The sequence below is a fragment of the Melospiza melodia genome, chromosome 1, assembly GCF_035770615.1.
Source record: "Melospiza melodia melodia isolate bMelMel2 chromosome 1, bMelMel2.pri, whole genome shotgun sequence".
Taxonomy (NCBI): Eukaryota; Metazoa; Chordata; class Aves; order Passeriformes; family Passerellidae; genus Melospiza; species Melospiza melodia.
In genome coordinates this window covers 122,189,748-122,205,507 of record NC_086194.1, presented here as the reverse complement: position 1 = coordinate 122,205,507, position 15,760 = coordinate 122,189,748, and the positions used below count along the sequence as shown (strand labels likewise).

Genomic DNA, 15,760 nt, shown 5'->3' with positions numbered 1-15,760 from the left:
GTTGGACCAGATGATCTCCAGAGCTCCCTTTCATCTCTAACCATTCCGTGCTGTCGCCGCTCACCAGGCTCAGCCCAGAGCGGCTCCGGCGGCGCTGGGCTGGGATGGGACGGGATGGGATGGGACGGGATGGGATGGGACGGGATGGGATGGGATGGGATGGGATGGGACGGGATGGGATGGGACGGGATGGGATGGGATGGGATGGGATGGGATGGGATGGGATGGGATGGGACGGGATGGGACGGGATGGGACAGGATGGGCTGGGAGCGGGGGGCAGCAGCGAGGCGGGGCCGGGCGCATGTGACCGGCGGCGGGGGCGGCCCCGGCGGGGCTGGGCCGCCTCGGCGGGGCAGTGCGGAGCGCCGGGGATGCGGAGCGGCCGGGCCCCGGGCAGATGATGGCGATACGCGAGCTGAAAGTCTGTCTGCTTGGAGTGAGTAAGGGCGGCCGGCGGGTCGCTTCCCCCTTTCTTTGCCTCCTCTCTCGCCTCGCAGGTGGGGGCTATGGGAGCTGGGCTGCTCGCTAAGCGGGGGGGCGCTCCCGGCCCGGCTGTCCCGTTCCCACCTTGGCTGTCCCGCTCCCAGCCCGGCTGTCCCGCTCCCGGCCCGGCTGTCCCGTTCCTACCTTGGCTGTCCCGCTCCCACCTTGGCTGTCCCGCTCCCGGCCCGGCTGTCCCGCTCCCACCTTGGCTGTCCCGCTTCCCGGGGGGAGCCGTGTCTGGAGGTCCGGGCGGGGCAGGGGGGCTGGGCCGCAGAAAATTCCTGCACGCCGAAACTTGGCAGCCGCGCACGGGGCGGGGGGAGGCTTTGGGGCCGGTTGTTTTTGTCTTGTTTCTCAACTTTGTAAAAGGGAGAAGGGCGTGGGGGGAGGCGGAGAGCGGCTCTCTTTCGGGGTCTCCCCCAGCGCTCCCCGGCGGCGCGGCTGCCGGCACTGAGCCATCCCCCGGCGGCCCCGGCCCCGCCGAGGTCTCCCTTTGGTGCCAGAGCCCCGAAGGTACCGGGAGGGGTAGGGGGCTTTGCTGCCCACCCTGGGGGCTCGTCACAGGCGGCGGTGACCGTGCCGAGCCCCGTTCCAGCGGTGGGAGCCGCCCGGAGAGAAGCGGCGGCGCTGCCCGCCCCGGGACGCTGTGTCGAGGGGCTCGCTCCCGGCTCACCGATGTGCTGCTCGGTGCTTTGTTTAGTTCCTTGCCTGGCTTTATTCAGCAGCGCTTCTTTGACTCGACTCCTTACAGGAACGTCCTTTTTTGCCATTCCTTTTTTTTTTTTTTTTTTTTTTTTTTTTCCTTTCGCTTTTTTGGCGAACTCGCGCGTGCGTTTCACATCTGGAGCAGCAATGTGCTTAGCTCGGCACTTTGGCTGCGCCTGCCCCTCGCTGCCCGGCACCGAGCGAGCTTCCCGGCAAAGTGTGCCCACCAAGTTGGCACAAAACAAACACCGCCGCGGAGCAGAACCATCTCTGCTGACAGTAACCAGCAGAGCATCACTACTCCAGTACACAAGTTTCTTTCTCAAAGTCAAACATCTCAAATTACCCGCTGCAAGTTCGGCTGCTTTTAGGCCCACATCTCCATAAGCACTCAGAGAAGTGCATGAATGAAGGCTTTTGAGAGTGAATTTGCTTTCATGCCATCCAAGTGAGTTGAACATTTGAAAACCAAACAGAAATAGACGCTCCATTTCTCTCTGATTTGTGTTGACACTCAGCCCAGCAGGAGTGGGTATCTTGCCCTGGAGTAGTTCTTGCCAGGATATGCTGCCAGGGCTCTGGAGAGTTCAACCCAAAGTATTTGGCAGTGACCATCCCTCCTTTCTTGGTCAGAATTCCTGCCTTCAACTTTTAAAATGGCATAGTGACAAAAATAAATGTGGTTTGTACAAACATGAGGAGTCTGTGGTAGAATATGTGGATGCGTCTTTGCTTGTTTTCTTCTCCAGCAGAAAATGTTGTAATTTTATAGAGATGAAATGTCTTGTGGTATGAGATTCCACATGTCCATAATTTATTGATGTTTTGTAACATTAAAACTTACTGGAGATTTTGTAAGGCAATTGCTTGCTTTTTTTTTTTTTTTTTAAGACAGGAAGAGAAACCTATAGTGCAGCTCTGTGTTACTAAGAGTATGCAATTACTGTGTAGATTCATTAAAATGATGGGGTGGCAGTGGTAGCATTTAGGGAGATGTGTGTGTAGTTATAGTCACTTAGTAATTAGTGATATGTTCCTTCTGTTTTAAGAGGGCATAGTCGTAGAAAACCTCCTACTTCTGATCTCATTTACTGTGGGGATTGACATTATTTTCCCAAAATAGAGGAATCCTTCAGATGATGAATCCCTTCAATAAGTTGACGTTTCTAGAGCAGGGAAACTCCATAGCTGTCTGTGTAAACAAATGGAGGCAAATAATTGCCTGATCTGCTTGAAAGCTAGATGGCAACTCAAAATACATTCTCAGATCTACCAAAAGAAATCTTGACAGTTGTTTTTTTCAGTAGGTCCTGAAAAAAAACTGGTTAATCTGCATTGTATGTCATAGATCTCTTGATAATCAGTAAAGTCTGGAATGTCCTAGTCCCAAGACAAGTTCTTATCCTAGTTAGAAATATGGATTAAATTGGTTTGTAAATCCATATCCCTCTCCACTTCTGAACACAGCCCTAGACTGCACCTCTGGATCAGAAGATTACTGACAGTTTGGCTTCAAGCTGTGCAGAGGGCCTGGGCTTGGGCTGTTTCTGCCTATTCAGAATTTCCCAGTGAGAAAAAATTGCAGCTGGTGCAATGTTTGCAAAGCCAGCTTCTCCACAAGCTCTGGAGTTCCATTTGGCTATAGAAGGTCTAGATGGGAATATGATGAAGAGGACTAGAGAAACCAGAGCTCTGGTGCACACTGCCAGCCCTACAGGCCAGTGCAGTTCTCCAGGGCCAGTGAGCGGCCTGGAGCCATTGCTCTAAAGATGGAGAGTAGGTTATTGGCTCCTGGATGTCACCCCACATTGCCAGGAGGGAGCCTGGCCTCTGGTTTTCAGCATTAACCTAACAAAGCAGGATTTGGGTGTCTGCATTCATTTCTTCTTTCTCCAGAGTATCTTAGGGTTTTAAAAACTCTCTGTGGGTGTCACAGGAGTGATTTGGAGCAGGCAGGAGTAGTGCAGTACAAGATGATGGTTGTGGGATTTGTAGACACAAGCAAGAGAAGGGCAAAGGGGAAGTCTGGGGCAGCAGGAGGGTGGGAGTGAGTCAGTTTGGAAGGAAGGCTTTGTTGATTGCAGAGCTCTCTGAGAAGGGATGGTTCCAGCTTGCCAGTGGGCGAGGAGGAGCAGGATGCCTGTCTAATTGTCTGGTGCCTCGCAGCCTCGGGTGTAGGAGCTACAGGGGTGCAGTTGAACAGCTCTCTTTAGTATGTTGCCATGCAAGTGTCCTCAAGCCTGCTCCTAAACTACTTCCTCCAGTAAATTATTGCTGCTGGGCAGTGAGGTATCTGCATGTGGACGGTGTTCATCTTCCTGAGTGCAAATGCTTGAGCTCTGCTCCAAGTCCTGTCTTGTTACCCCCGACTCTTCCTGCTCTCCCAATCCAGTTTATTTGTTCCCAGCAGTTGTCCCTGTGTTAGATGCCACATGCTTCTGGGTCTGAGCAGGTTTTAGCTGCAGCTCAGTGTGTGTGGTGAAATGAAGTGTAGCTCTCCTTTGACTTGCATGGTGTTTCCATGTGGGCACCTTGTTGAGGGGCTGGAGGAGGGGAGGAGTGTCGGGGAGCTGCTGTGTTCCTGAGCTGTGCTTCAGTGCTGAAATGTGGCTGGCTGTGCAGCTGCCAGCTTTCCTAATCTGTCTGTGGCTGCTCAGTGCCCTGTGCCTAGCTCCCAACATTTTCTTTATGTGGGCTGGAGGAGCGATTTACAGCTCCCTGCCAAATCCTGACATAATTGTGTGTGGCAGCCGCAGAAGAGATTGCCAGGTTTACGACTAAGGCAAAGTTTCTTGTCTTTGTCACTTCCTGAGGAAACTTTGACAACTCTTCAGGCTTTGGGAGGTGGTTTGCTGACTACTATCTAAAGTGACCTCCATTACTCCTTTCCTTCTGTTTTTGTTTATTACATTTTTGTGTTGTGACTGTGCATCACAGGACCAAAGGAGGTAGGATTGGAAGAGGCTCAGAGGTCATCCCTAGTCCCTAAAGCCCTTCTTATTCCTGACATATGTTTGTTTCCTCTGTCTTTAAAAGCACACAGTCTTCTCCCTGGGGTTATGTCCCAGGGCTTAACTGCTTTTCCTGTAGAAAGTTTTCCTGAACATAGTGCCCACGTCTTCCCTGGCTGACACTTTGTTTCTTCACCCTTCCATTTGTGCCTCCGTTTTCTTGCTCATAAGAAGTCGCTTGCTGGCATGAAAATGCTATCTGAAGCTGGTGAGCCTGCATTTGTAAAAGGAGAGACATTTCCTCTGTGGAAATTACACTGTGATACAGATGTATACACAGACCACTGGGAATCTTTTCGTTTGTGTCTAAAATGTTTGTCATAGTCAATGCTTTTATGGCCTGCGTGTCCCAGCACAAATGGGAAAGCTGCTGTTAAAAACAGAACAGCACCCCTGGCAGGGTTGGACCACTTAAGGAGCTTTCTTCTCACCAGGTGTGTGCAAGGTGGCCTCTGTGGTAAGGTGAGCATCCTGCTGGAGACAGCAACGCTGCACAGTGCAGAATCCACGAGTGCATCAACATCTGCAGTGCTGTAGCCTAAAACAGAGAACAGAGTAAACAAAGGGGGTCATGAAAAGAGGAAGAATGTACTGATGAAGTAAATGTGTAATTTTGTGTTGTGCCTTCTGTAATTTTGTCCACAAAAGTATCGTGTCTGAGAGAAGAACAGAGACTGCCAAGCAATTTTTTCTCCCATATTAATGGTTCATCGTTACCTACTCATTCATTCTATTTTGTTATGTAAACAAGTAGCTCTATCGTGAGAGAAATTTTTGAGTCGTGGCCACATGGCGGTCTGTCTTGTGAAGTCACTGATTTGAAGTGTCCATCATTTCAGGCTTTCCATCAAAGGAGCCCTTTGATCTGTATCTCTTTCCTAGCCAGTTATTTTTTTGCATTGTAGTGAAACATCAAATTACAGGTGAAACTGAACAGTGATTTCAAGTCCGTGGAGAACTGAAAGACACACACACATGGTTAGCTGAACTGCATTTACCTGATTTTCTTGGGAAATTTTTTTTTTTTATTCTTCTTTGGTGAAGAATACTCTGAAATATGCCCTTAATGTGAGCACACAGCACTTCCATGTTCCTTTGCCTGCTTTGCCAGTCAAAAGATGCTTACAAGATACTAAAGGAGACTGAGACTGGTGATTTTGTTTTTATTGTGTTTGTCAATATTGCATTAAAATCCAGTTATGCACCAAGCAAGAAAGGCCTGTTCTCTTGTATCAATAAAAGAGTGTCTTCAGAAGCCTAGAGCAGCCTTTTCATATTATTTTACAAGACATTTAAATGACTACAATCAGATTTTTTGCAATATAGACATTAAATATGTAGGTAAATAATTTCTCATAATTTGGAATTCAGGATCTTGGCCCTATTGCTTTCCTAACATATCTACAAAACTTTTTCTTTACTAATTTCTTCCAAGGGTGTTGTGTGGGATTGCTTAGAAGGGTAGACTGGAACATCCTTCTAGGCAAAGGTGATTGTGGAGGCCACACTCTCCTTTCGTTTCCAGGGGCCCAACCAAACTGGATTTCTGAAGAAGCAGAAGGAGGAATTTGAAGCAGATTTTAGTTTCAGTAGCAGCAAAGCCTCAAAGGGGAAGCTTGTTGCTAATCATCTCCTGGGTAGCAAAAGAGCACCCTGTGGTTGGTGCTTGTTGCTGCACTTCATGGGCTCCCATTTGCTGATAACCATCTCTGAGCTCCCATCCCATGCTTGTAACTTGCCTGTTGAATGAGTCCCCGCAGTGACTGTCACCCAGATATCATATGCAGGCTGTAGTTCTACTGTTTTTCAAATTCTCTTTATATTTAGATTTCCCCAGCCCCATGCTCTTTTTGATTTCTGGCCAAAAAAATTGGGAAACTTCTTGGTTTACAGTAGTTCTGGAGAAAAAAAACCCCACATTCTTTCTTTCTTTCTGCCAAAATAAGGAAGTTGAATGGTGATAAACTCAATTTTTTTAGCATAGTTGAGTGCAGTTTTAGCCCTCCTCAGTGAAGTAATGCTGAGACTATGTGAAGGAGGCAGAAACTTTGCATGCAAACAATACATAAGGAAAAGAAAAACCCTCTCATTTTCATCGGGTGGTTCTTTTTAGCTAGCTTAAGTCAAGCCATATTAAAAGGCCATTTTTAATTTGCATTTAAAGTGTGTTTTCTGAAACTCTGGTTGATGGTAGGACTTGTTTCTAAGGTGATAATTTGATTTATTGATAGGATGTGTTGCAGTTACAGTGCAGTTGAGCTGCCCATGGCAAAGGCCTTTGAGTCTGCAGGGCTTTTGCCTCTGGTGGTGTTTATAAATTACACAAATTATACAGTGCTGGTGCATTTTGCTTGTGCTGGGCTGTGTTTGGGCTGGGTGCAGTGTGGGTGCTGCAGACTGCGAGTGCACGTACAGGCTGGAGAGACCTGTTCTTGACCTATTCTGTCTAAAATTTCTCAAGCTAATTGCTTGTTGAGAGAAGCATTTACAGGGAGGCTGGAGCCATAACTCTGCTGTTCTTGCTCTTTTGCCTGCCTGCTGCTCCTTCTTGCAAATGCCACTTGTCCAGTCACCAGGGCTGCTAGACCCTCCCAGGACTCCTATTAGTCATGGATTTCCTGGCCACATCTCTCTCCAGATAAGATCAGGACAGGCACTTTTTTCTTTTTTTCCATTTCCTGCGCTGTGGTTTCGAGGGGAAGGGAGAGGGGCACATTGAAGTGAACACTTTGAACTGAGCTGCGTTAGCAGGTTTGCACTGTTAAAGAATGATAAAATGGTTTGAGTTGGTAGGGACCTTTAAGACCGTCTGGTTCCAGCCCTGCTGCCATGGGCAGGGTCACCTTCCCCTAGAGCAGGCTGGTGTTGACCCCACCTTCCCCACAGTTCAGGTGTTGCCTCAGAAAACTGCACAGCATCCCAAAAAACTCACTTCCTTTTCAAACCAGGACACTAGGGCAAGGAGTTTCTTCTCAACTCTGGTGTCTCGCCAGCCTCCACTGATGTGGGGGCTGGTTTTGGAGCTGTGCTCTCCATCAAGAGGTCTGGAGCTTCTTCTGCTCATATTTTTCTCGAGGTGTTTCTGGGGCCAGCCGAGTGCCCAACACATGGTTAGAGGTGCCTTCCAAGAGGGTTGGGAAAGGAGGTTGGAAGCTGGGTAGAGCTGGTCTGCTCACAAGCTACCTGAAAGTCTTACCTCCATCCAGTGCTCATCACACCTATGGGTTTGGTCATCGTGCCAATGAGTTGGATCATCCCGTGCTTTTTAGAGAGGGCAGAGCAAGCCTCCAGTGCTTTGCTCCTTGTCGTGTCCCCCACTACCTCCTGACTGTAGGCCAAGGGCAGCTGATGTGAATTTAACTCTGCAGAAGGTGTCTGGAGCTGCCATGGGACACGTGCTTCCAAAGTAAACCAAAATAAATTATGTTTTTATTCTTACAGAGTTGTTTTTCTTCTCACTACATACCTTGTAGAGGCTGGGTAGTGGTGTCAAGGTCAAGGTGAAAGGAAATTTTTAAAATTCCATCTCAGTTTGTAGGATGCCAGGAAAGGGACACATTTCAGTTTTCTTCTGAAACATCTTTTACACCCTTTCCGTGAATGCTCGCTGTTTTGAGCACCACTGCCAAAGGACAAATCCAAGCTTTAGGAAGCCGCCAGCGGAGGTGGATGGGAGGCCAGCTGGGAGCACAGCCTTGTGTAAGCACATGCCAGTGGTTGATTTACGGGCTCTGGCCTTGCAGGGCTGTGCTGAAAGCCGAACAACAGGCAGTGGAACAAACGCTTTTTATTTTCGCTGGGATATTTTTAAACAGAAATGCTGGTTAGTGCATGGGTTTTATATTTTCTGCAGGCGAGGGTGGAGAAGTTATGGTTTTTCACTTTTTGTTTTGGCCAGAGTATGTTCTTATTTGGGCAACATGTGGAAGTGCATGTGCATGAAATCCAGCCACTAAATACTTAGTGTCCCTGACTTATTGTTTCCTCCTTTGTCAGCAGAGTGACAGGATGCTGCAGACGTCACTGGGTGTCCTGGTTGGACCCCTCCGGGGACTGTAGTCCCTGCAGGGCACTATAATAAACTGTAAATTATAAATATCAGGCTCTTACAGGAATTCACCTACAGTTAGGGGCTCTCTGAAGTAGATTCTCCTTCCCTTTAAAACCTGTATATGGAGCCAAAATGAATTACGAGAGATTACTAAAGTGGGTTTAATTCTGAAAAAAAAATTAAATTTGGGGCCCATTTAATTCTGCAGCAAACAAAACTTAAGTGTTGATAGGATCTCATGGTTCATCAGCAAAGCTGTGCTTCTGGTTGACAGAACGTGTCTGAAGTCACTTGCATCTCTTTCCACGCTCACTGATGACCTCTGGGATACCTCTGGAATAGCTTTAGCCTTCTCTGTCTTTTGCTTGTAGTTGGTAACTGATAACTCATCTCCAGTACTGCTGCTGTGTCAATTCTCCAGGTCTACCCATTTCTTCCTGTGAGGGAATTCAGTGGCAAGAAAGAATCCTTAGATCAGCATCTGGTGTGTGCCTGCAGAGAGAAACCGTACTGGGAATCACCAGAATTGCCAAAGACTAATTGAAAAGAGCATTTTCTTGAATGTGGTCTGGTGTCACACCAAGGTTCAGCTTGACTCTTGAGACTTCAATTTTTAGGTGCTTGGTTTAAGGGGGCAAAAATATGTTATCACTATGGTCAATAGTTTAGGATTTAGAAGAATATTACAACTGAGATATTGAGGTGTTGGTAAACATACAGTCACAGTTTTAATTTTGAGCATCTTCTACTCTCCATGGAAGCAAATACTAATTTTGTTTGCTTTAGGTAGTCTCTGTTAATAAAAAAGCCTCAAACCACAAAAAAAGTGAACCTCTCACTGACTGATACTCACCACTATAAGCCTGTAAGGGTGTACTTCCACTTTGGTGGATGAATCTCGCAGCTGATTAATTCCTGGAGGGGTTTAGGAAATGAGAAAAGGAGTATGTTCTTTCGTGAATAGGAAGCCCGTTATCTATCTCTTTTTTTTTTTTCCCTTTTCCTTTGCATACTAAATATAAGTATTTAAGTGCCTATTTTAAGAATCATAATAGCAACACTTGAAATATCTCTTCTTAAAGCTGATATGAACAGGAAACCTCCAACCACTTTTAGGCCAGAAGTTATTCATGGTGCATAGTCCATGCTGACTTCAACCTTTCCAATACTGTGTAGACGAGCTTCCTTTTAGTATATTAATTTTCTGAATGTGCTACAAACATGAGGGTTTTTTGCTACATTATCCCTTACACCAGCAGTTTTCTTTTTTGAATGTTATTGCTCTTGTGGAAAATCCAAGGAAAGCTGAACTTTGTTTTTGTCTTGGTTTTGTTAAATGTCAGTGAGGGAATTAAACCTTGTCTTCAAGTGTTATGACTCCAGCAGCAGAGTGTAGTTTATGGGAATAATCTTCAGAATTGATTTTTCTGTCTTAAATTGATGTGGGTTTTTTTCTGCCTTGGATATTTTGTTTATTTTTTTTCCTGCAGAGTGCACTTGGAAAGAATAAATGCATGCCAGGACATTCATCAGACAGTTGGAGCATGTTTTGTGTGACAAAAATGGCAGTTGGATAAAACCAAATAACATAAATTTGATTTGAGATTATGTTACTGAAACCCTAATCTGAGTAGCATCCTTTAGTATATGTTTGATTCTGAGCATTAGGGTAATCCCCCTTCAGCAGAGTGTCAGGGTGCATCCTTCAGCCTTTGCTGCATGGGCTAAATTGAATCGCGTGCTTATAGCTCAGCACATGCTTTAATGCACAGCTGAATGACTGATGTGTGGAGAATAGGATAAAATGTTTAGGCAAATTAAGTATTTGAGATTATACAGCTCATGAGTGATTCCTGTCATTTGACATTAAAGCCAGACAGAATAGCTGAGATCTACCTATCTTGTGGCCAGGTTTGTCTTCTCCCTTAGGCTGGTGTGGAAAATGGCAGAGAGAAAGCCAACCTCTGACACCATAAATCCAAATTTACAGAGATTGTCTGAAGGAGAGTGGTAGCCCTGCAGCCTAAAAAAGTTCTTCAGGAATAGTTTATGACCAGAGAATGGTTTGGGTTGGAAGGGACCTTAAAGATCATCTCATTTCAGCCCTCCTGGACAGGGACACATTCCTGTAGACAACCTTGCTAAGGGCCTTGAACACTTGCAAGGATGTGCAGATCAATAGAAAAAGGGGTGTAGAAGTTGGCATGGAGGAGATTTGGAGGAACAGAGAATAATGGAGGAGATGGAGTACTGAAACTGTGAAACCAAGGTAAAACATGTGGGAGCGTTGTAGGGCAACTGGTGAGAGGGATTGAAGAATGTAGAGGAGTAAAGTCAGAAGGAATCGAAAGAGAAGCTGAGGATAACAAAACAGAAAGCTAGACAGAGGAAACCAAGAAAAGGTAGTAGAAATAATAACATGGGGTGAAAAAACCCTGCCAATCTCTCCCTTGGTTTTAGCCTTCAGTTTCCTTTTAAATTATTTTAAACCCCTGACTTTGTCTTAGTGCTATTTCATTTGGCCAGTGGAGCCTGCAGAATTGTTGCTTGCATTGCTTTAAATTCAGCTGTATCTCTCAACCAGTCAAAACCACTGTCACAGATGTGACACAGGGAAGCTGTGGTGGGATCTCCTTGGCCAGTGGATATCTCTTCCTCAATCCCTGTGCCTGTTGTTCTGCCGTGTCTGGGATCTGTGGGAACTTTGGAATTAGTTCCATGTGGTCCCAAACACTCTGGCTGTGACACTGGAAGTGTTTAGTATCCAGACAGTCTGTCTTGAGGGTGACTCCTCAGCTACCTCCTGTGTGGCTTTTCCTACTTTGGAGGGAAAGATGAAATCCACTCTTCTATCCCTTTGTCCTTTGAGGAGATGTCCTTAAATGTACTGAACTCCATGGTATAGCATTCCACTTGAAATGTTCCCGGCATGATTTCAGTTGAGATTTGCAAAGTCTATACACTTTTGACCATTTTTAGTTCCCAGATTTTGAGTGAGGATGAGAAAAAAATGGCCAGGTGAATAAAAACTTCCTTTTGCAAGTCAGTTGTAAGTTAGATACTAGTTTCCTAGTTATTTTTGTGATGGAGAGAAGAGGGTGCCTTAACAGTAAGAGCAACAAAACCTGGTTTTCCTTAAGGACCTTTCCCTAAAAAGTTGAATTTCATGGCACTAGTGTTACCAACTTTTAGAAGTTTCATTCCTGATGAAATCAACAGGAGGTGAACACATTCAAGAAGTCAACTGCTTAAGGGCTACAGCCTTGCACTGATATTTTCTCCCATTTGTGAGCCTGTTTGGTGCAGATAGCTTTAGGTTTAGTAACTTCACAGCAGCACAGAGTAAATCCACAGATAAAAAACTCAGCCCTGGGATTTATTATACCATGCCTGCTGTTATCTCTTCTGTTTGCTTGCATGAGTGATAGAGGGGAAAGCACCAGGTGGGTCTTTATATGATGCTGTTTAAAATAAGTGGTGATGTTTGCTGTCTTAGGGAAAACTACATCCAGACAGCAGGTGGAATGAATATGAAATCACTACTAATTGAGGTTAGTTAAACCTAACAGTTGGGTAAAACATTTCTTAGCACAGATTTAGGTTTAGGCAAACTTTTGTTTGTCCATTTCCCATCCTGCACATAGATTCAGGAAATGAAAACTTCCAGTTTCAAGGATTTTAGGCCTCTCCTTCATGTTGCCACCGAATGTCCACATGGATGCACAGTATCTACATGTCATTTGAAGTTAATTGGAAATAACAAGTAATGGCAAATTTCAGAAACTCTCAGCTTGTCCCCTTCTCCTGATACCCCCTGGAGAAGAAACTTGTTTTATTGTGTCTGGAAGGTTGATGGAGGTGGCCTTCCAAAGACTGGCAAATTGTAAAAGCAGCTGGCATAAAGAGGGTGCCATAGCAGCTGGGCAGCCTTGAGGCTGCTGATAAAGGAGACCAGCTCTCACCTTAGATGGTCACCAGAGGCTGCTGATTTTGCAGGTTGTTGTATCAGCTAAAAGCAGCTAATAATCAGAGGCAGAGTTTCTGCCAATAAATCCAGGTACGAAATCCTTAGTTCCTGTCCCACCCTTGTGGTGTTTCCTGACCACTCCAGGCTGATGGTGTCCAGCTGCCTTTGGCCAGTAGAGACCAGTGGAGGAGATATTTGCTTCTGGTGGTTGGTAGGTGACATACCCGGTACCAGGGCTCTGCTAATTTGGAGCAAAGCTCCATGGCCATGAGGCTGGTTCCTGTTTGTTAGAGGAAATGTGAGTTTTTATAGCTGCCCCTGAAACTGCCTCCTTCCTCTCTCTTGCCTGTTGCTGCAAGGGAGAAGGGATTGGGCTTTCTTGTCTCCAGGACTGAAGTTTTCAACCAGTTGAAAACTGGTTTCAGTTGGAACTTGTAATTTAAGTGGCTTTTTTCTTCCTCTCTGCTATGAAATGCAGTAACAAATTGCAGGTGGGACAGTTACAAAGTGGGATGAGTAAGTCTGAACATTGAATTGAATAGCACTTATTGAGCTTGGTTGGACAAATTTGAAGGTAATTTAGCCCTTTTACAGTTTTTCCAGACAATTGCTGAACAATTTTTATACTAGTGAAATAGCAAGCTGAACACAAGAGCCATTTTGTCAAACGCTGTGTTTGATGGGCATATTGTTGCTTGTGTAAGAGCCACTGCCTTCATTTAATAAAAGAAAATGCCTTGATGCTTGTTGGCAATCTGCAATGTGAAATTACAGTGTTTGGATTGGATTATCAATTTAAAATACTGGTTGGAAGATTTTTGATATCTTCTATGTTGGGACAGGAATATAAATTATTTTGGTTTTGTATTTACTAGGTGACACTGACAAGCCTATATTTCTAAATCATGACCCCTGATGATAGAATTTGACAATGAAAAGAGGTAGGATGTTGGATTATGAACAGCAACTTGTGTCAAACAGCAATTCAAGTCAAAGATTATCTCCTCATCATACCAGTATTTTGAAAGGTGCAGCTGTTACAGTATATGTGGGGAAGGTTCACTTAGGAAAAGAATTTGGTCTGGAAAGAACTACACAGAATTTTTTATCCCATTTTTTGCCGGCAAATTGTACTTGAAAACAACATTTGTCAGGATGCTGTTGCTTAATATGTTTACTTAACTGTGAGAACCTCAGGTTATTTATGCATGTTGTCTGAAAACTAAATTTAGTTTCTGTGATCACTGCATTGCACAATGGTGATGAAAGATATTTAACCAAATTGTTATGCTGGTGTGTGTGCATATGGCCAATGGAGATAAAACCCCTGCAATCAATACTCATTATCGCTGACAATGTGAGGTACAGTGACTTGTATGTTGCTTCCCTTACTTAATTTTTCAACTTCAGGGACAATTATGAGCATTTCTAAGTAGATACTATTCACACATTTTTTACTCTATCTTTAAATAGGAATTTCTCTGCAGGAGGAGTAGTACATCAAGTGGATTTATGTGACTCCATGTGTTTTGAGATAAAGCAGGTAGGAAAGGAATGGCAGCATGCAGATTTTAAAAAGTGTCCCAAATTTGTCCAGAAAATTAACTCTGACCATTGGAATTGCCAAAATCGAGGTATTACTTTCAAGAAAATGTATTGTATAAATTAAATTAAAACTGTGGGTACTGCATTGAAGCAGTACCTGCAGTTTTAATTTATTTTAGCTTTATTTAGCTCCTCCCTGTTTGTGGTTTGACTTGCTGGAGTGATCTGTGAAGTTTGCTTTTAGTTCCTGTTTTGTTGGTGTTGGGAGTGTGACCCATGGTAAACCAGGGCCCATTTCTCATCCTCACCTGCAAAATGAAATGGTGAACATTGGAGAGGTCGTACTGAAGTGTCTGTGGTGGAGCTCAGATGGGAAATCAGCAAGCTGGCAGCAGGGAGATGTGATTAGGTTGAGCCAGGGTGGCAGGAGAGCACCTCAGACATGGTTTGAGGTCCCTGAGGGAAGCTGTGGCTGCCCCATCCCTGCGAGTGTGCAGGACCAGGCTGGATGGGGTTTTGAGCAATTTGATCTAGTGAAAGGTGTCCCTGTCCATGGCAAGGGGGATGGAAATAGGTGGTCTTTAAGGTCTTGTCATCCCAAACCATTCTGTAATTCTATGATTCGGTAACACACTTTCTTACCGCTTAGAAGGCGCCTCTCAGGGTGGGTTTAGTGGGTTTGTCTTCTGGTCTGTGTTATGCCATGGTCAGGAGGATCCTCTGATCCAGTGCTCAGTAAAAGGCAAATAGAAGTGTGATTCTTGTGTGGAAGACAGTGACTCCATGAAGTCCCACAACTATGGTCTCCTAAAAATTAACCCGAAAATTTCCCCCCTGTGGCATACAGCATTGTTGATACTGTGCAGGTTTGGGTGGGGTTTTTATGGGTTTTGTGGGGCTTTTCCTTCCTTTATTCATTAGTACAATAAATTGATTGTGGGATGGGGCATTCCTTTGAAGCTGCCTTTGCCACCTTCACACTACCCATTGCCACACAGGGCTCCTCGAAGCGGTCCCAGCAGTGGGAGATGCCTGTCATTCCAAGGGAAGGTGCCCAGGCACTCCTCTTTCCCTCTCAGTCTGCATCACCTTTCTAGTGCTTGCAAGTCCATCCTGCTGTCCTCTTTCCCTCGTTCCCCAGGCTTTTGGCTGCCGGCTCACTCGGGAAGAGTCAGTGTCCCTTCCTCCTGCGCTCCAGTCCCAGCGTGGCCGAGTGGAGCCGGTTCCTGCTCCCGAGTCCCTGGAGTCACCAGGTGGTGCTGTTGCCCAGGGAAATGCCCTCCGTGTGCCTGCACAGGGGCTCGGTGGGCTTGGGCTTGTGATGGAGCTTGCTTTGGTGGGCACCTGGGTCAGGTACTGCCAGGGGTTCTCTTTCTTGCCACGGGTTCAGTCTTGAGTCACTTTTATTGATGCAAAGTTGTTCAGTCAGTTTTCTTGATGCAAAGTTGTTTCCTGTGACTTAATCAGTGCCTTGTTTGACAGTGAGGTAGGTCCCCCAAAGGCTGGACTGCTTCTGGATAGTTTGTGCAGAAAACTCAAAAACCTCAAAAACTCAAAAGCTGCTTCACTGTAGTGTGGAGCATGAGCAAGTGTCATTAAGGATATCCTCAGGCTTTGTACTGTTGGGTCCCCCATGCAATCCAGTGGGAGGGATTTTTGCTCATTCATTGGCATGTGCTGCTGGTCCAAAGGAGATTTGTGTATGTGTGACCCTTCAAAGGTGCTCCTCTTCTTTCTCCTTTCATCCTCTCATCTTATTAGCCAGCCAGATTGATACCACTTTATTTGCAGCTGGTTTTTATAGAGATCATACTCCTACTTGGAACTGTAGAGGCAGCTCAAAACATGGAGCTGAGCATCTTAAATGAATAGCCAGTGCCCCCAAAAGCCACAGTTTGAGCTGAAGGAATGCAAATAAACACCAAGTTTCTTCTTCCTTTTCACCAGGCTAAGCAATTCTCTCTCCACAGCCGCCCTTGCCACATGCTAAGAAGGGC

General features: G+C 45.6%; 1 protein-coding gene across 1 annotated transcript in view; it reads left to right on the top strand.

Moving 5' to 3' along the window:
• Positions 1-345: 345 nt before the first annotated feature.
• Positions 346-15,760, top strand: part of RAB31 (RAB31, member RAS oncogene family) — a 62,122-nt gene continuing 46,707 nt past the window's right edge. The window contains exon 1 of the mRNA XM_063166108.1: positions 346-437. Coding sequence (XP_063022178.1) covers positions 399-437 — 39 coding nt within the window. The 5' untranslated portion in view covers positions 346-398. The remainder of the gene's footprint in view (positions 438-15,760) is intronic.